General features: G+C 39.0%; 1 protein-coding gene across 2 annotated transcripts in view; it reads left to right on the plus strand.

Moving 5' to 3' along the window:
• LOC131955803 (kinesin-like protein KIF28) overlaps nucleotides 1–22,264 on the plus strand; it is a 57,406-nt gene extending 35,142 nt beyond the window's left edge. For both annotated transcript variants that reach the window (XM_059320091.1, XM_059320082.1), the window contains exons 18-26: nucleotides 4,369–4,506; nucleotides 5,148–5,283; nucleotides 6,139–6,224; nucleotides 9,523–9,591; nucleotides 13,082–13,204; nucleotides 18,823–18,936; nucleotides 19,631–19,684; nucleotides 19,967–20,023; nucleotides 21,428–22,264. In XM_059320091.1, coding sequence (XP_059176074.1) covers nucleotides 4,369–4,506; nucleotides 5,148–5,283; nucleotides 6,139–6,224; nucleotides 9,523–9,591; nucleotides 13,082–13,204; nucleotides 18,823–18,936; nucleotides 19,631–19,684; nucleotides 19,967–20,023; nucleotides 21,428–21,526 — 876 coding nt within the window. In that variant the 3' untranslated portion in view covers nucleotides 21,527–22,264. The remainder of the gene's footprint in view (nucleotides 1–4,368; nucleotides 4,507–5,147; nucleotides 5,284–6,138; nucleotides 6,225–9,522; nucleotides 9,592–13,081; nucleotides 13,205–18,822; nucleotides 18,937–19,630; nucleotides 19,685–19,966; nucleotides 20,024–21,427) is intronic.

A 22,264-nucleotide genomic window follows, 5' to 3' on the forward strand; every position in this document is an offset into this window, starting at 1 on the left:
CTGATTGTCTTGTATTCATTACTACACCTTTCATCCGATCGCCATGAAACTATAAGTTGTTGAGAATACTCCTGGGGAGGTATCTGCAAAAACAAAGTCAAATTCGCAGGGGTGGCGCCTCGGCAGGGCGCAATTCGGTTTATAAAATTAAAAGTCGATTGCGGATTGGCACCGTTAATCCGATCACCATGGAACTCTGAAGAGTAGATGAGAATACTCCCGAGAATATTTCTGCGAAAAAAAATTCTTATCGGCAGCGCCCGGGAGGGTGCGATTTTTGTCAATACATGGTTTGGCGCCTAAAGTTCCAGAGCGGGTATGTTAGCATTTGGCACCCTTTAATCTGGCGCCCTACATAGCCGGTAAAGGGTACTACTATATTCAGTGGCAAAATTGCAACAGGCGCAGCCGCCAGCACCTCGTCGATTGCGCGACCCGAAGAGCCTCGGGCTCACATGTGAGCACTATGGCGCCTGCGTTCGTTTTTTAAAAAAAAAGGCTATACACTAAAAACATGATGGGCAACAGTAATCATTGACAATCTAATCAGGCGAGTCATCCGACGCATTTACCCGTGAGCACCATGTCGACTACGTTCATTTTTGATACAATGGGTTGCTATAGTCGCTCACTAAATCAAATCAGGCGCGTCCTGCGGCGTCTCTGCAGTATAAGATTCGGCGCCCCGGGCTACACCCTAAGCGCTGTAGCGCCTACGTTACTTTAAGGAGCACCCTTCAATATTGTTAATGCGGCACACGATATTCGATGATCAAACCGTGCCTGGGGCTGTACGTGGCGCCCCTGCGATTTTGTAATCGGGTTCACAAGAGTGCCACTCTCTGTCCACGACACTTAAGCGTTGAGTGATTAAAGGTGATATCACGGTGAGTGAATAACTTACACTCAAGGCTTTCATACAGCATATATGGCTTGCTGGGCGGAAGTGTAGATAAATCCGTGCCCCGATAAATGTGATCAAAGCACAGGGATTGTTTACATTTAAATAACTCAGTTTTAGAAAACAAGGAAGTGCATTGAAAAATGGAGTAACTAATTATTGTAATAGAATAGCGAGTATTTATTGAGTATTTATTGTCTATATTTATTATTAAATCGTTCAGTACCGAGTGTTGTAAACTTTTTTTTTTTGAGTTAAAAAAATAATTATTATTAATATTTGTGCATGGAGCTGAAGAGCCGCACCTTGTCATCGAAAGAGCCGCATGCGGCTCGCGAGCCGCAGGTTGCCGACCCCTGCCATACACAAGTGTTGTGTTTGGGTGACACTCACATGAATGTGAGTGGTATGAGTTTTGAATTTTTCAAAAGTCCAATCCTGTTGAATATTTTGTTTATTTTCAGGTGAACCTTAATTAAAGGTGGTTTTTGATTATATGTAATCTTTTATGATAATATGTCTCATATGACTCAGTTGATATTGTAGCTAGTCATTGAAATAAAGGTCTTACCTTGGCGGGTTTACCACTTTTAATGGAAATATTGTAATACCCTTTTTTGAGGGATTTTGATGTATAATTATTTGTTGAAGGGTTACTCCCCTTTCACCAATTGTAAAAGTTTGAGTTACTTCCCTTTTATGTTCAGGGATATTTTCATCTGGTATTAAGATTTTGATTGCCTACATTTGTAAGACATCTTTTTTTATTTTCATTGCCAGATTGGTTCCTTATGTATGTTTTTGTGGAACCTATCTGTCACTTCCAAAAAGGGAGGGGATGTGACCTACTTAGGTCCAGTAATGTTTTATTTTGACATTGTATACTTCCTTATATGGATTGATGGTGCAACTACCGGGGTTTTTCCACTGTCTTATTAAGGGTGTCTAAGACTAAAAAATTTTCCATCAAGATCTGATTGATTGATTCAGATCAGATGACTACCCCAACCAATGGCTACATGAGTTGAGGATAACCTCCCATGTGGCCTAAGTCTTTAACTAGATCGCACACACGCGACACGAGGCAGTCTACCTTGATCAAACGGTCTATTAAGACCAGGCCGTCCATTTTGTCCGGCAATAGATTCTGACCATTTGAACGTGAGAGAACTTAAGTCCTGAGTGTGCTATGCTTTCTTAAGTTGTTTTAGTCTTCTAGTATAATATTACTTGTCGCCAAGTGATTCTTGAAGCTATAGCAGTGTTGTGTGACCTGTGGCTATTTTTATACAGTGTTAAAATCTGTGATAGTATTTTTTCTTACGCTTTGTAAGTTGGGTTTTGTTATTTTCTAAATTAAATACTTTATCTCGTTTAACCTAGTGTTCTGCCACAACTGTGTTCGCTTATTAAAGGTTGTATGCAGATTGAATGAGTTGTTAACTTCAATAGTATCACTAGTTTTCCCTAGACATCGAAACCGAGCCCTAGTGTGTTGTTGAGTTAGTGTTCATTCATTTAGGCTTTAAGTCATTTGCATATAACCCCGAAAAAGAATCCGGGGACGTTCACCATCTATCTGGCTGGTAGATAGGTAAACGTTACAATTGTAAAAGTTGTATAAGTTGAGCTAATATGTTGCGGCCTGTCCTGCGTGCTAGGAATGATTGAATTAGACATACGATAACTCAACACAAAGTTAAAATTAAGTTATACATAGAATGATTTAAAACTAAAAATAACGACCCTAGGTTCGATTTGAGTAAGACTATACGATTTTCATTTTTTAACTACCAAAATTATCTTTTTCGTAATGCATTATAGTAGAGGGTTAAATCTAAAAATCGAGAAAAACGGTATCGCTAATGTTTTGTCTCTATATCCTTTGATATTTAGATCAATTAAAATAAGAAAATATTCAGACTTAAAATTTGAATTTAGTGTGAGTCTGTACATTTTTAATGATATTTTGAACTTCCACGAATGTTTTTACTTTCTTCTTCAGACGTTCACAAGCTGTAAAACCCGACTAACTATATAGACCCCGTAGGCCTAAGTATTAGCGATTTCGATACTACCTTTCTCCACTTTCGTATTCCGCTATATTTGTATTATATTATTAGGTCATTAATTCTATTTAAAATGTAAAATAAAGATGTATCTAAACTGTCTTAAACATTATAAGCCAAAGGTGGACATTATTAATTGAACAGTGGTTGATTGAATTCACCAAGTAGACTGCGGGATGCAAATCTTATTAATATAAGAAATATGAGTTAAAAACACAACATTTTTCGAGTGTGTTAATTCTATTGTAACAAGCTGAATGTGTACACTGATAGTCTTCATTTATTTCATATCCCATTAGTGTATCTTGCTAAAGAATAAAACATACCATTGTAAACACAGGCCTATATTTATTTGCTTGATACCCACACACACTCAAATAACGATTGTATAAGAAGGGGGGGGGGACTTTCTGAGTTAAAGACCTTTGAGTCGGGTGCTAATTGAGTTGCTTTTGTTAAGTTAGTGTGATTGATTTTTTCAAATACTACATCTAAAAATGAAGTTGAAAGTATGTAAAGTATGGTTGATAAGTTAGCTATGTATTCCTGGGGTACCTTTTGCTTTTATAAACATGGTACGGAATTAAATCTGCCCTTCATCGTCCACAATAAAGTCACTCTTTTTTACACACATTCCCCTCCCCATCCATAGCTCATTGTTGCCAGACACACATTCCCCTCCCCATCCATAGCTTATCCTCATGGTTGCCAGACATTTTTTCAGACCCCGTATCCCCAAGCTTTTGTCAAATGTTATCACAACTGGACAGTGTGGTCTAGTATGTAGTATATGTAGTACGCCCGCTAACTAAACTGATAGATCGGTACCCGGCCTGGTGACCGTAGGTCATCCCACAACCAAACTGTCCCTCACGTTCAAAACCAGGTGGCAAGATGTCATATTTAAAACTGAAGGTACTCTATGCAGTTGTAAATGCATTAAAAAATACTTATTTGTAAATTTTTATAATTGTGCGCCTACGCAGAGCTATTTCCCTTCGCCTTTTTTCTATACCCTCGATTTGACCAATTTTTGCTTTCGTTTTCCATAGGCTTAGTTGTCCCCGCAATTTTTACACTAAAACCGTCATATCTAGAGAACCGTTTATCCTATAAACATAAATTTGGTATCATTTTGCAACATTTAGTCCCCTTAATACAACCCCGTCGTTATTTTGTCATTTTAATTATTTAAAAAATTGTGTGCAACTAACTACTCTGTAGTGATGAGTTTTTCTCTGTAGTGTCTTCATCTGTCTACATAGATGCCAATATAAAATCTCTCCCAGGCTATTGTGAAGAGTTTAGAAAAAAATTCTTCTCTCTTAGGTCATGGTAAAGCTAAAGAGTTTAGAAAAAAATTCCTAAAGAGTTTAGAAAAAAATTCTCCTCTTTTAGGTCATGGTAAAGCTAAAGAGTTTAGAAAATGGAAATTGGTGGCTTCTTCAGCGCAACAATTTCATCAACAGAAAGTACATGATGCAAGAGATGTATCAAAACTACATAGAAGGGGAGGTCAACTGGGACCTACCAAAGGTAAGGGAGGTCAACTGGGACCTACCAAAGGTAAGGGAGGTCAACTGGGACCTACCAAAGGTAAGGGAGGTCAACTGGGACCTACCAAAGGTAAGGGAGGTCAACTGGGACCTACCAAAGGTAAGGGAGGTCAACTGGGACCTACCAAAGGTAAGGCGAGGTCAACTGGGACCTACCAAAGGTAAGGGAGGTCAACTGGGACCTACCAAAGGTAAGGGAGGTCAACTGGGACCTACCAAAGGTAAGGGAGGTCAACTGGGACCTACCAAAGGTAAGGGAGGTCAACTGGGACCTACCAAAGGTAAGGGAGGTCAACTGGGACCTACCAAAGGTAAGGGAGGTCAACTGGGACCTACCAAAGGTAAGGGAGGTCAACTGGGACCTACCAAAGGTAGAGGCTGTCTGGTAGTGGCCTTCATTAGATGAGAGAAAAATGTCCTAAAATTAATGAATTATTCATTAGATGAGAGAAAAATGTCCTGAAATTAATGAATTATTCATTAGATGAGAGAAAAATGTCCTGAAATTAATGAATTATTCATTAGATGAGAGAAAAATGTCATGAAATTAATGATTTATTCATTAGATGAGAGAAAAATGTCCTGAAATTTTGTAATGTTTTCTTGTATGTTCATGTTTAGGATAAAGACCCATTTTGGGAATTGCATACAACCCCAGTGTTAATAGGAGTGGCATATGTTTACTTACAACCCATTGCTTATCTTATTGGAATGGATGAGAGCTTGACCATCATGGATTTAAAAGGGAAAGAAACAGGTACATTATTGATAACAGTTTGTTTATTTTAGTGTCACCACTGTAGTGTATGTGTCACCACTGTAGTGTATGTGTTTGTGTCACCACTGTACTGAATGTGTTTGTGTCACCACTGTAGTGTATGTGTTTGTGTCACCACTGTAGTGTATGTGTTTGTGTCACCACTGTAGTGTATGTGTCACCACTGTATTGTATGTGTTTGTGTCACCATTGTACTGAATGTGTTTGTGTCACCACTGTAGTGTATGTGTTTGTGTCACCACTGTATTGTATGTGTTTGTGTCACCACTGTAGTGTATGTTTGTGTCACCACTGTAGTGTATGTGTCACCACTGTATTGTATGTGTTTGTGTCACCACTGTACTGAATGTGTTTGTGTCACCACTGTAGTGTATGTGTTTGTGTCACCACTGTATTGTATGTGTTTGTGTCACCACTGTACTGAATGTGTTTGTGTCACCACTGTAGTGTATGTGTTTGTGTCACCACTGTAGTGTATGTGTCACCACTGTATTGTATGTGTTTGTGTCACCACTGTACTGAATGTGTTTGTGTCACCACTGTAGTGTATGTGTTTGTGTCACCACTGTAGAGTATGTGTCACCACTGTAGTGTTTATTTTTGTCACCACTGTATTGTATGTGTTTGTGTCACCACTGTACTAAATGTGTTTGTGTCACCACTGTTGTGTATATGTCACCACTGTAGTGTATGTGTTTGTGTCACCACTGTAGTTTTTGTGTCACCATTGTAGTGTATGTGTCACCACTGTAGTGTATGTGTATGTGTCACCACTGTAGTGTATGTGTCACCACTGTTGTGTCACCACTGTATTGTATGATCTCCTACTTGCAGGCCATCTACTGGTGGAGTTAATTCCCTGTGATGAGAAGTGGATAACCCTGAAAGATGACGTGTACGTGGAAGACCCAAAAGATCTGGTAAACATACACATACACGTTGATGGTAAACATACACATACACGTTGATGGTAAACATACACATACACGTTGATGGTAAACATACACATACACGTTGATGGTAAACATACACATACACGTTGATGGTAAACATACACATACACGTTGATGGTAAACATACACATACACGTTGATGGTAAACATACACATACACGTTGATGGTAAACATACACATACACGTTGATGGTAAACATACACATACACGTTGATGGTAAACATACACATACACGTTGATGGTAAACATACACATACACGTTGATGGTAAACATACACATACACGTTGATGGTAAACATACACATACACGTTGATGGTAAACATACACATACACGTTGATGGTAAACATACACATACACGTTGATGGTAAACATACACATACACGTTGATGGTAAACATACACATACACGTTGATGGTAAACATACAAGCCACATACACGTTGATGGTAAACATACACATACACGTTGATGGTAAACATACACATACACGTTGATGGTAAACATACACATACACGTTGATGGTAAACATACACATACACGTTGATGGTAAACATACAAGCCACATACACGTTGATGGTAAACATACAAGCCACATACACGTTGATGGTAAACATACACATACACGTTGATGGTAAACATACACATACACGTTGATGGTAAACATACACATACACGTTGATGGTAAACATACACATACACGTTGATGGTAAACATACACATACACGTTGATGGTAAACATACACATACACGTTGATGGTAAACATACACATACACGTTGATGGTAAACATACACATACACGTTGATGGTAAACATACACATACACGTTGATGGTAAACATACAAGCCACATACACGTTGATGGTAAACATACACATACACGTTGATGGTAAACATACAAGCCACATACACGTTGATGGTAAACATACAAGCCACATACACGTTGATGGTAAACATACAAGCCACATACACGTTGATGGTAAACATACAAGCCACATACACGTTGATGGTAAACATACAGACATACAAACAACATACATGTTGATGGTAAATATACAGACATACAAGCCACATACACGTTGATGGTAAACATACAGACATACAAACAACATACATGTTGATGGTAAATATACAGACATACAAGCCACATACACGTTGATGGTAAACATACACATACACGTTGATGGTAAACATACAAGCCACATATACGTTGATGGTAAACATACACATACACGTTGATGGTAAACATACAAGCCACATACACGTTGATGGTAAACATACACATACACGTTGATGGTAAACATACAAGCCACATACACGTTGATGGTAAACATACAGACATACAAACAACATACACGTTGATGGTAAACATACACATACACGTTGATGGTAAACATACACATACACGTTGATGGTAAACATACACATACACGTTGATGGTAAACATACAGACATACAAACAACATACATGTTGATGGTAAATATACAGACATACAAGCCACATACACGTTGATGGTAAACATACAGACATACAAACAACATACATGTTGATGGTAAATATACAGACATACAAGCCACATAAACGTTGATGGTAAACATACACATACACGTTGATGGTAAACATACACATACACGTTGATGGTAAACATACAAGCCACGTACACGTTGATGGTAAACATACACATACACGTTGATGGTAAACATACAAGCCACATACACGTTGATGGTAAACATACACATACACGTTGATGGTAAACATACAAGCCACATATACGTTGATGGTAAACATACAAGCCACATACACGTTGATGGTAAACATACAAGCCACATATACGTTGATGGTAAACATACAGACATACAAACAACATACATGTGGATGGTAAATATACAGACATACAAGCCACATACACGTTGATGGTAAACATACAAGCCACATATACGTTGATGGTAAACATACAAGCCACATAAACGTTGATGGTAAACATACAAGCCACATATACGTTGATGGTAAACATACAAGCCACATATACGTTGATGGTAAACATACAAGCCACATATACGTTGATGGTAAACATACAGACATACAAACAACATACATGTTGATGGTAAATATACAGACATACAAACAACATACACTTTGATGGTAAACATACAGACATACAAACAACATACATGTTGATGGTAAATATACAGACATACAAGCCACATAAACGTTGATGGTAAAAATACACATACACGTTGATGGTAAACATACACATACACGTTGATGGTAAACATACAAGCCACGTACACGTTGATGGTAAACATACAAGCCACGTACACGTTGATGGTAAACATACACATACACGTTGATGGTAAACATACAAGCCACATACACGTTGATGGTAAACATACACATACACGTTGATGGTAAACATACAAGCCACATATACGTTGATGGTAAACATACAAGCCACATACACGTTGATGGTAAACATACAAGCCACATATACGTTGATGGTAAACATACAGACATACAAACAACATACATGTCGATGGTAAATATACAGACATACAAGCCACATACACGTTGATGGTAAACATACAAGCCACATATACGTTGATGGTAAACATACAAGCCACATATACGTTGATGGTAAACATACAAGCCACATATACGTTGATGGTAAACATACAAGCCACATATACGTTGATGGTAAACATACAAGCCACATATACGTTGATGGTAAACATACAGACATACAAACAACATACATGTTGATGGTAAATATACAGACATACAAACAACATACACTTTGATGGTAAACATACAGACATACAAACAACATACATGTTGATGGTAAATATACAGACATACAAGCCACATAAACGTTGATGGTAAAAATACAGACATACAAACAACATACATGTTGATGGTAAATATACAGACATACAAACCACATACATGTTGATGGTAAACATACAGACATACAAACCACATACACGTTGATGGTAAACAATCTTGTAAACATACTTCTACCATCCTATGAATTCCAAGCACACATGTGAGACCTGTCTATTGTTAGAATTATTTTTAAAACTGATACAGTAAAACTGATACAGTAAAACTGATACAGTAAAACTGATACAGTAAAACTGATACAGTAAACCTGATTAATTGAAGAAAACAGACCATCAGAATTGTAATTTGACTCATCTCAATGACACACATTGCAGAAAGGCAAACCACTGTACTTTAATTTAACTCATCTCATTGACACATTGCAGAAAGGCAAACCACTGTACTTCAAGATAAAAATCAAAGGGGCCAGAGGGATACCAGCCAATTTTGAAGTGGTAAGTTGTGTCTGTTGATGTGTCTGTTGGTATGTCTGTTGGTGTGTCTGTTGGTGTGTCTGTTGGTGTGTCTGTTGGTGTGTCTGTTGGTGTGTCTGTTGGTGTGTCTGTTGGTGTGTCTGTTGGTGTGTCTGTTGGTGTGTCTGTTGATTTGGTCACAGCTCCCTGATGGGTGTGTCTGTTGATTTGGTCACAGCTTCCTGATGTGTCTGTTGGTGTGTCTGTTGATTTGGTCACAGCTCCCTGATGGGTGTGTCTGTTGATTTGGTCACAGCTCCCTGATGGGTGTGTCTGTTGATTTGGTCACAGCTCCCTGATGAGTGTGTCTGTGTGTCTGTTGATTTGGTCACAGCTCCCTGATGGGTGTGTCTGTTGATTTGGTCACAGCTCCCTGATGGGTGTGTCTGTTAATTTGGTCACAGCTCCCTGATGGGTGTGTCTGTTGGTGTGTCTGTTGGTGTGTCTGTTGATTTGGTCACAGCTCCCTGATGGGTGTGTCTGTTGGTGTGTCTGTTGGTGTGTCTGTTGATTTGGTCACAGCTCCCTGATGGGTGTGTCTGTTGATTTGGTCACAGCTTCCTGATGGGTGTGTCTGTTGATTTGGTCACAGCTCCCTGATGGGTGTGTCTGTTGGTGTGTCTGTTGGTGTGTCTGTTGATTTGGTCACAGCTCCCTGATGGGTGTGTCTGTTGATTTGGTCACAGCTCCCTGATGGGTGTGTCTGTTGATTTGGTCACAGCTTCCTGATGGGTGTGTCTGTTAATTTGGTCACAGCTCCCTGATGGGTGTGTCTGTTAATTTGGTCACAGCTTCCTGATGTGTCTGTTGGTGTGTCTGTTGATTTGGTCACAGCTCCCTGATGGGTGTGTCTGTTGATTTGGTCACAGCTCCCTGATGGGTGTGTCTGTTAATTTGGTCACAGCTCCCTGATGGGTGTGTCTGTTGGTGTGTCTGTTGGTGTGTCTGTTGATTTGGTCACAGCTCCCTGATGGGTGTGTCTGTTGGTGTGTCTGTTGGTGTGTCTGTTGATTTGGTCACAGCTCCCTGATGGGTGTGTCTGTTGATTTGGTCACAGCTTGCTGATGGGTGTGTCTGTTGATTTGGTCACAGCTCCCTGATGGGTGTGTCTGTTGGTGTGTCTGTTGGTGTGTCTGTTGATTTGGTCACAGCTCCCTGATGGGTGTGTCTGTTGATTTGGTCACAGCTCCCTGATGGGTGTGTCTGTTGATTTGGTCACAGCTTCCTGATGGGTGTGTCTGTTAATTTGGTCACAGCTCCCTGATGGGTGTGTCTGTTAATTTGGTCACAGCTTCCTGATGTGTCTGTTGGTGTGTCTGTTGATTTGGTCACAGCTCCCTGATGGGTGTGTCTGTTGATTTGGTCACAGCTCCCTGATGGGTGTGTCTGTTGATTTGGTCACAGCTTCCTGATGGGTGTGTCTGTTGATTTGGTTACAGCTCCCTGATGGGTGTGTCTGTTGATTTGGTCACAGCTTCCTGATGGGTGTGTCTGTTGATTTGGTCACAGCTCCCTGATGGGTGTGTCTGTTGATTTGGTCACAGCTTCCTGATGGGTGTGTCTGTGTGTCTGTTGATTTGGTCACAGCTTCCTGATGGGTGTGTCTGTTGATTTGGTCACAGCTCCCTGATGGGTGTGTCTGTGTGTCTGTTGATTTGGTCACAGCTTCCTGATGGGTGTGTCTGTTGATTTGGTCACAGCTTCCTGATGGGTGTGTCTGTTGATTTGGTCACAGCTTCCTGATGGGTGTGTCTGTTGATTTGGTCACAGCTCCCTGATGGGTGTGTCTGTTGATTTGGTCACAGCTTCCTGATGGGTGTGTCTGTTGATTTGGTCACAGCTCCCTGATGGGTGTGTCTGTTGGTGTGTCTGTTGATTTGGTCACAGCTCCCTGATGGGTGTGTCTGTGTGTCTGTTGATTTGGTCACAGCTTCCTGATGGGTGTGTCTGTTGATTTGGTCACAGCTTCCTGATGGGTGTGTCTGTTGATTTGGTCACAGCTCCCTGATGGGTGTGTCTGTTGATTTGGTCACAGCTCCCTGATGGGTGTGTCTGTTAATTTGGTCACAGCTCCCTGATGGGTGTGTCTGTTGATTTGGTCACAGCTCCCTGATGGGTGTGTCTGTTGATTTGGTCACAGCTCCCTGATGGGTGTGTCTGTTGATTTGGTCACAGCTCCCTGATGGGTGTGTCTGTTGATTTGGTCACAGCTCCCTGATGGGTGTGTCTGTGTGTCTGTTGATTTGGTCACAGCTTCCTGATGGGTGTGTCTGTTGATTTGGTCACAGCTCCCTGATGGGTGTGTCTGTTGATTTGGTCACAGCTTCCTGATGGGTGTGTCTGTTGATTTGGTCACAGCTCCCTGATGGGTGTGTCTGTTGGTGTGTCTGTTGATTTGGTCACAGCTCCCTGATGGGTGTGTCTGTGTGTCTGTTGATTTGGTCACAGCTTCCTGATGGGTGTGTCTGTTGATTTGGTCACAGCTCCCTGATGGGTGTGTCTGTGTGTCTGTTGATTTGGTCACAGCTTCCTGATGTGTCTGTTGGTGTGTCTGTTGATTTGGTCACAGCTCCCTGATGGGTGTGTCTGTTAATTTGGTCACAGCTTCCTGATGGGTGTGTCTGTGTGTCTGTTGATTTGGTCACAGCTTCCTGATGGGTGTGTCTGTTAATTTGGTCACAGCTCCCTGATGGGTGTGTCTGTTAATTTGGTCACAGCTTCCTGATGTGTCTGTTGGTGTGTCTGTTGATTTGGTCACAGCTCCCTGATGGGTGTGTCTGTTAATTTGGTCACAGCTCCCTGATGGGTGTGTCTGTTGATTTGGTCACAGCTCCCTGATGGGTGTGTCTGTTGATTTGGTCACAGCTTCCTGATGGGTGTGTCTGTTGATTTGGTCACAGCTCCCTGATGGGTGTGTCTGTTGATTTGGTCACAGCTCCCTGATGGGTGTGTCTGTTGATTTGGTCACAGCTCCCTGATGGGTGTGTCTGTTGATTTGGTCACAGCTCCCTGATGGGTGTGTCTGTTGATTTGGTCACAGCTCCCTGATGGGTGTGTCTGTTGATTTGGTCACAGCTCCCTGATGGGTGTGTCTGTGTGTCTGTTGATTTGGTCACAGCTCCCTGATGGGTGTGTCTGTTGGTGTGTCTGTTGATTTGGTCACAGCTCCCTGATGGGTGTGTCTGTTGATTTGGTCACAGCTCCCTGATGGGTGTGTCTGTTAATTTGGTCACAGCTCCCTGATGGGTGTGTCTGTTGGTGTGTCTGTTGGTGTGTCTGTTGATTTGGTCACAGCTCCCTGATGGGTGTGTCTGTTGATCTGGTTTATTTAAATAATTGGCAATTTGAAATAATAAAAGAAAGATACTTGTGGTTCAACATGTACGTTACATTAGCATTTTATTCTCAAAGTTTTTTTTTTATTTGATGTGTAAACTAATCCAATTTGATATTTCCAATACTGTATTTGTAGACCAGTTGCTCTTACAAATTCTACATGGACAATGAAGTGACCAAAACAGAGGAGGTCAAGGGCACTATCAACCCTGATTACCTGCATGAGAGGAACGTCCATTTTAAAGCTGTCACTGAGCAGGTAGGTTTTGTTTCATCAGGTAGGTTTGGTTAAAGCAAGTTGGTTTTGTTAATATCATGTAGGTTTAGTTAAATCATGTAGGTTTGGTTAAATCAGGTGGGTTTAGCTTAATCAGGTAGGTTTGGTTAAATCATGTAGGTTTAGTTTAATCAGGTAGGTTTGGTTAAATCAGGTGGGTTTAGTTTATTCAGGTAGGTTTGGTTAAATCACGTAGGTTTAGTTTAATCAGCTAGGCTTAATTTAATCAGGTAGGTTTAATTAAATCACGTAGGTTTAGTTTAATCAGACAGGTTTGGTTAATATCAGCTAATTAGTCACCTGACCAATGGTTTGTCTATTATCTACCTGTCTGTTTCAGCTAATTAGTCACCTGACCAATGGTCTATTATCTACCTGTCTGTTTCAGCTAATTAGTCACCTGACCAATGGTCTATTATCTACCTGTCTGTTTAAGCTAATTAGTCACCTGACCAATGGTCTATTATCTACCTGTCTGTTTCAGCTAATTAGTCACCTGACCAATGGTCTATTATCTACCTGTTTCAGCTAATTAGTCACCTGACCAATGGTCTATTATCTACCTGTCTGTTTCAGCTAATTAGTCACCTGACCAATGGTCTATTATCTACCTGTCTGTTTCAGCTAATTAGTCACCTGACCAATGGTCTATTATATACCTGTTTGTTTCAGCTAATTAGTCACCTGACCAATGGTCTATTATCTACCTGTCTGTTTCAGCTAATTAGTCACCTGACCAATGGTTTGTCTATTATATACCTGTCTGTTTCAGCTAATTAGTCACCTGACCAATGGTCTATTATCTACCTGTCTGTTTCAGCTAATTAGTCACCTGACCAATGGTTTGTCTATTATCTACCTGTCTGTTTCAGCTAATTAGTCACCTGACCAATGGTTTGTCTATTATCTACCTGTCTGTTTCAGCTAATTAGTCACCTGACCAATGGTTTGTCTATTATCTACCTGTCTGTTTCAGCTAATTAGTCACCTGACCAATGGTCTATTATCTACCTGTTTCAGCTAATTAGTCACCTGACCAATGGTCTATTATCTACCTGTCTGTTTCAGCTAATTCGTCACCTGACCAATGGTCTATTATCTACCTGTCTGTTTCAGCTAATTAGTCACCTGACCAATGGTCTATTATCTACCTGTCTGTTTCAGCTAATTAGTCACCTGACCAATGGTCTATTATCTACCTGTCTGTTTCAGCTAATTAGTCACCTGACCAATGGTCTATTATCTACCTGTCTGTTTCAGCTAATTAGTCACCTGACCAATGGTCTATTATCTACCTGTTTCAGCTAATTAGTCACCTGACCAATGGTCTATTATCTACCTGTTTCAGCTAATTAGTCACCTGACCAATGGTCTATTATCTACCTGTCTGTTTCAGCTAATTAGTCACCTGACCAATGGTCTATTATCTACCTGTTTCAGCTAATTAGTCACCTGACCAATGGTCTATTATCTACCTGTCTGTTTCAGCTAATTAGTCACCTGACCAATGGTCTATTATCTACCTGTTTCAGCTAATTAGTCACCTGACCAATGGTCTATTATCTACCTGTTTCAGCTAATTAGTCACCTGACCAATGGTCTATTATCTACCTGTTTCAGCTAATTAGTCACCTGACCAATGGTCTATTATCTACCTGTCTGTTTCAGCTAATTAGTCACCTGACCAATGGTCTATTATCTACCTGTTTCAGCTAATTAGTCACCTGACCAATGGTCTATTATCTACCTGTCTGTTTCAGCTAATTAGTCACCTGACCAATGGTCTATTATCTACCTGTTTCAGCTAATTAGTCACCTGACCAATGGTCTATTATCTACCTGTCTGTTTCAGCTAATTAGTCACCTGACCAATGGTTTGTCTATTATCTACCTGTCTGTTTCAGCTAATTAGTCACCTGACCAATGGTCTATTATCTACCTGTCTGTTTCAGCTAATTAGTCACCTGACCAATGGTCTATTATCTACCTGTTTCAGCTAATTAGTCACCTGACCAATGGTCTATTATCTACCTGTCTGTTTCAGCTAATTAGTCACCTGACCAATGGTCTATTATCTACCTGTCTGTTTCAGCTAATTAGTCACCTGACCAATGGTCTATTATCTACCTGTCTGTTTCAGCTAATTAGTCACCTGACCAATGGTCTATTATCTACCTGTCTGTTTCAGCTAATTAGTCACCTGACCAATGGTCTATTATCTACCTGTTTCAGCTAATTAGTCACCTGACCAATGGTCTATTATCTACCTGTCTGTTTCAGCTAATTAGTCACCTGACCAATGGTTTGTCTATTATCTACCTGTCTGTTTCAGCTAATTAGTCACCTGACCAATGGTCTATTATCTACCTGTCTGTTTCAGCTAATTAGTCACCTGACCAATGGTCTATTATCTACCTGTTTCAGCTAATTAGTCACCTGACCAATGGTCTATTATCTACCTGTCTGTTTCAGCTAATTAGTCACCTGACCAATGGTCTATTATCTACCTGTCTGTTTCAGCTAATTAGTCACCTGACCAATGGTCTATTATCTACCTGTCTGTTTCAGCTAATTAGTCACCTGACCAATGGTCTATTATCTACCTGTTTCAGCTAATTAGTCACCTGACCAATGGTCTATTATCTACCTGTCTGTTTCAGCTAATTAGTCACCTGACCAATGGTCTATTATCTACCTGTTTCAGCTAATTAGTCACCTGACCAATGGTCTATTATCTACCTGTTTCAGCTAATTAGTCACCTGACCAATGGTCTATTATCTACCTGTCTGTTTCAGCTAATTAGTCACCTGACCAATGGTCTATTATCTACCTGTTTCAGCTAATTAGTCACCTGACCAATGGTCTATTATCTACCTGTCTGTTTCAGCTAATTAGTCACCTGACCAATGGTCTATTATCTACCTGTTTCAGCTAATTAGTCACCTGACCAATGGTCTATTATCTACCTGTCTGTTTCAGCTAATTAGTCACCTGACCAATGGTTTGTCTATTATCTACCTGTCTGTTTCAGCTAATTAGTCACCTGACCAATGGTCTATTATCTACCTGTCTGTTTCAGCTAATTAGTCACCTGACCAATGGTCTATTATCTACCTGTTTCAGCTAATTAGTCACCTGACCAATGGTCTATTATCTACCTGTCTGTTTCAGCTAATTAGTCACCTGACCAATGGTCTATTATCTACCTGTCTGTTTCAGCTAATTAGTCACCTGACCAATGGTCTATTATCTACCTGTCTGTTTCAGCTAATTAGTCACCTGACCAATGGTCTATTATCTACCTGTCTGTTTCAGCTAATTAGTCACCTGACCAATGGTCTATTATCTACCTGTTTCAGCTAATTAGTCACCTGACCAATGGTCTATTATCTACCTGTCTGTTTCAGCTAATTAGTCACCTGACCAATGGTTTGTCTATTATCTACCTGTCTGTTTCAGCTAATTAGTCACCTGACCAATGGTCTATTATCTACCTGTCTGTTTCAGCTAATTAGTCACCTGACCAATGGTCTATTATCTACCTGTTTCAGCTAATTAGTCACCTGACCAATGGTCTATTATCTACCTGTCTGTTTCAGCTAATTAGTCACCTGACCAATGGTCTATTATCTACCTGTCTGTTTCAGCTAATTAGTCACCTGACCAATGGTCTATTATCTACCTGTCTGTTTCAGCTAATTAGTCACCTGACCAATGGTCTATTATCTACCTGTTTCAGCTAATTAGTCACCTGACCAATGGTCTATTATCTACCTGTCTGTTTCAGCTAATTAGTCACCTGACCAATGGTCTATTATCTACCTGTTTCAGCTAATTAGTCACCTGACCAATGGTTTGTCTATTATCTACCTGTCTGTTTCAGCTAATTAGTCACCTGACCAATGGTCTATTATCTACCTGTCTGTTTCAGCTAATTAGTCACCTGACCAATGGTCTATTATATACCTGTCTGTTTCAGCTAATTAGTCACCTGACCAATGGTCTATTATCTACCTGTCTGTTTCAGCTAATTAGTCACCTGACCAATGGTCTATTATCTACCTGTTTCAGCTAATTAGTCACCTGACCAATGGTCTATTATCTACCTGTCTGTTTCAGCTAATTAGTCACCTGACCAATGGTCTATTATCTACCTGTCTGTTTCAGCTAATTAGTCACCTGACCAATGGTCTATTATCTACCTGTTTCAGCTAATTAGTCACCTGACCAATGGTCTATTATCTACCTGTTTCAGCTAATTAGTCACCTGACCAATGGTCTATTATCTACCTGTCTGTTTCAGCTAATTAGTCACCTGACCAATGGTCTATTATCTACCTGTTTGTTTCAGCTAATTAGTCACCTGACCAATGGTTTATTATCTACCTGTTTCAGCTAATTAGTCACCTGACCAATGGTCTATTATCTACCTGTTTCAGCTAATTAGTCACCTGACCAATGGTCTATTATCTACCTGTTTCAGCTAATTAGTCACCTGACCAATGGTCTATTATCTACCTGTCTGTTTCAGCTAATTAGTCACCTGACCAATGGTCTATTATCTACCTGTTTGTTTCAGCTAATTAGTCACCTGACCAATGGTTTATTATCTACCTGTTTCAGCTAATTAGTCACCTGACCAATGGTCTATTATCTACCTGTTTCAGCTAATTAGTCACCTGACCAATGGTTTGTCTATTATCTACCTGTCTGTTTCAGCTAATTAGTCACCTGACCAATGGTCTATTATCTACCTGTTTCAGCTAATTAGTCACCTGACCAATGGTCTATTATCTACCTGTCTGTTTCAGCTAATTAGTCACCTGACCAATGGTCTATTATCTACCTGTCTGTTTCAGCTAATTAGTCACCTGACCAATGGTCTATTATCTACCTGTTTCAGCTAATTAGTCACCTGACCAATGGTCTATTATCTACCTGTCTGTTTCAGCTAATTAGTCACCTGACCAATGGTCTATTATCTACCTGTCTGTTTCAGCTAATTAGTCACCTGACCAATGGTCTATTATCTACCTGTTTCAGCTAATTAGTCACCTGACCAATGGTCTATTATCTACCTGTTTCAGCTAATTAGTCACCTGACCAATGGTCTATTATCTACCTGTCTGTTTCAGCTAATTAGTCACCTGACCAATGGTCTATTATCTACCTGTTTGTTTCAGCTAATTAGTCACCTGACCAATGGTTTATTATCTACCTGTTTCAGCTAATTAGTCACCTGACCAATGGTCTATTATCTACCTGTTTCAGCTAATTAGTCACCTGACCAATGGTTTGTCTATTATCTACCTGTCTGTTTCAGCTAATTAGTCACCTGACCAATGGTCTATTATCTACCTGTTTCAGCTAATTAGTCACCTGACCAATGGTCTATTATCTACCTGTCTGTTTCAGCTAATTAGTCACCTGACCAATGGTCTATTATCTACCTGTCTGTTTCAGCTAATTAGTCACCTGACCAATGGTCTATTATCTACCTGTTTCAGCTAATTAGTCACCTGACCAATGGTCTATTATCTACCTGTCTGTTTCAGCTAATTAGTCACCTGACCAATGGTCTATTATCTACCTGTTTCAGCTAATTAGTCACCTGACCAATGAAGCCATGACCGTGGAGGTCTGGGGGCAGCAAAAAGAAGAAGGCATGAAATCTTCAAGTCTGAAACAACCTGTCAGTGGAGCCAGTGGCAAGGTTAGTCAGGTTCAATGTTTGGGCTACCAAGGTCAACATTTGGGCTAGCAAGGTCAATGTTTGGGCTATCAAGGTCAATGTTTGGGCTACCAAGGTCAATATTAGGGCTACCAAGGTCAATGTTTGGGTTATCAAGGTCAATGTTTGGGCTATCAAGGTCAATATTAGGGCTACCAAGGTCAATGTTTGGGTTATCAAGGTCAACGTTTGGGCTACCAAGGTCAATGTTTGGGTTATCAAGGTCAATGCTTGGGCTACCAAGGTCAATGTTTGGGCTACCAAGGTCAATGTTTGGGCTACCAAGGTCAATGTTTGGGCTACCAAGGTCAATGTTTGGGCTACCAAGGTCAATATTAGGGCTATCAAGGTCAATGTTTGGGTTATCAAGGTCAATGTTTGGGCTACCAAGGTCAATGTTTGGGCTACCAAGGTCAATGTTTGGGCTACCAAGGTCAATGTTTGGGCTACCAAGGTCAATGTTTGGGCTACCAAGGTCAACATTTGGACTACCAAGGTCAATATTTGGGCTGCAAGGTCAACAATTGGGCTAGCAAGGTCAATGTTTGGGCTAACTAAGTAATTGGTCTGTGTAGTAAATACATTTGGGCTGACAATGTGTATGCTGTGTGTAGTAAGTAGATTCAAATTTTATTTGAAGCCACTTCCTGTTTGAAACTGAATTTTTATTTGACAGGAGTCAAAGGGCCATGAGTCAAAGAGCCATGAGCCGTCTGCAGCTGAACTGGTGGTAAGTAACATGTGAACTCTGATTTTAGATATATTTAGATATAGAAGCAAGAAACATATTTAGATATAGAAGCAAGAAACATATTTAGATATAGAAGCAAGAAACATAATTAGATATAAATGATATACAAAATATGTAGATTTATATGATTTATACAATTTTAGATATATGTGATAAAAAATATTTATGCATATTTACTAAAGATTTATTTATATATTTGTGTAACATTAGTAACAAGCACATAACATATATACACATATAAATAAAAAAGTTTTATTACAGTTACAAATACAAGAGCAAGTTAAAAAAGCAAAGGCTAATGGAATAAAGACAGTTCCAGTAAGTTAAAAATTTGTAGAAATCTGTTTCTTCAGGGGGGAAGCACTGGCAGCCGTCACCCCCAAACGCAATAGAATTTAAATAGAAAATATAAGGCCTATATTTTTACCAATATGGTCCACCACCTTTCCCCCCTCTCCACTAAAGCCTGTCTAATGACAGAAAAGGATCGAAAAAATAACAAAAAACTCACTAGTTTCAAGTTCCCTTTAACTCTTCTTAGCTTGTTCTGTGTTTGGTATTTCATTGGTTGTTTCCCTTAGACTGCTAATATGCTAATTATTATATTTTTCCACAGTAAGTGTAGATCTAGCCTTTGAAATGTATTATTTAGTAATGGAAAATGCTACTAATTAAACAAAAAGTAAATAAAATTCTTACAATAAGATAACTATATGTATATATATATATATATATATATATATATATATATATATATATATATATATATATATATATATATATATATATATATATATATATATATATATATATATATATATATATATATATATATATATATATATATATATATATATATATATATATATATATATATATATATATATATATTTATATTTATATTTATATTTATATTTATATTTATATATATATATATTGGAATACAAAAAAAACCAAAACGTGAAATAGAAAAAAATCCAAACACACTAAATTCACCTTAAATCAAGATGTGTTACAATAGTCAAGTACACTTTATCCCAATAGAATTCAATAGATACATAGGTGTATATGTGTGGAAATATTTCAACCATAGGTGTATGTATATGTGTGGGAATATTCAACCATAGTTGATAGGAATATGTGTGGGAATATTCAACTATAGGTGTATATGTGTGGGAATATCCAACTATAGGTGTATATGTGTGGGAATATTCAACCATAGGTGTATATGTGTGGGAATATTCAACTATATGTGTATATGTGTGGGAATATTCAACTATAGGTGTATATGTGTGGCAATATTCAACCATAGGTCTTTAGGTATAGGAATATTCAACCATAGGTCTTTATAGGAATATTCAACAATAGGTCTTTAGATATAGGAATATTCAACCAAAGGTCTTTAGATATAGGAATATGCAACCATAGGTCTTTAGGCCTTTTAGAATATGCAGTCCAACAATTTAAATGAAAGAACTGCTTGCTTGCTAAAGAGTCTTTTTAAAGTCCCAAAAATGTAATGTACAATCAAATACCCACTCAATGAAGCTGAGTTCATTTTTAAATTAATTTCATCAAGCCTTTGACCTTTTAAAAATTTTGTAATTGTTTGTAATAAAACATGTTTGTAATAAAAAATGTTTGTAATAAAAAAATGTTTGTAATAGAAAATGTTTGTAATAAAAAATGTTTGTAATAGAAAATGTTTGACTTTTGTTCCAGATTTCCGAGATAGAAAATTCTCTGGCCAGGTTAACTGGTGCAGAACCCAGCAACATCAAAGGTGGAAAAGGAACATCCAGAGCTTGTTTGATTCAATAATAGAAGTGTGTCAAGTTTATGACTAGGGATGTGTGTCAAGTTTACAACCAGGGATGTGTGTCAAGTTTATGACTAGGGATGTGTGTCAAGTTTATGACTAGGGATGTGTGTCAAGTTTACAACCAGGGATGTGTGTCAAGTTTACAACCAGGGATGTGTGTCAAGTTTACGACTAGGGATGTGTGTCAAGTTTATGACCAGGGATGTGTGTCAAGTTTACGACTAGGGATGTGTGTCAAGTTTACAACCAGGCAACTCTCTCCTGGCCAAAGGAGAAATTGAAGGCAACTCTCTCCTGGTCAAATGCAGAAATTTCCTTTATTAAACATTTGTCCACATTTTTTCTTTCTTGTGTTCACAAGCTCAATATTTTTTTCTTCAACCTTTTGTACACATGATGTAAACAATGTACTGTTGATGTCTATCTATATTCCTTCAATTATTGTTATAAATTGATGTCAACATTTGATACAAAACTATGTGGCAAATGAATAAAGCAAGTCCCTATCTGATCCTGCCCCCCCAGATTTACTAAGCTGTTTTTTGTGTTGGCTCAATGCTGTTAATCAAAAGTAATTTTGTAAATATTTACCCTGCTTGTTTTAGCCTGTCAGTTGTGCTGTGTAACCCTTTGATCACTCACACACAATAGGCCTCTCTGTTGCATTCAGGTTTTTTGTACACTACCACATTTTTCATTAAAGTGAATTTTATAAAGTAAACTCAGTTTAAAAATCA

The sequence above is a fragment of the Physella acuta genome, unplaced genomic scaffold (genome assembly GCF_028476545.2).
Source record: "Physella acuta isolate Inbredline_101_S28 unplaced genomic scaffold, ASM2847654v3 ptg000079l, whole genome shotgun sequence".
NCBI classification, from domain to species: Eukaryota; Metazoa; Mollusca; class Gastropoda; family Physidae; genus Physella; species Physella acuta.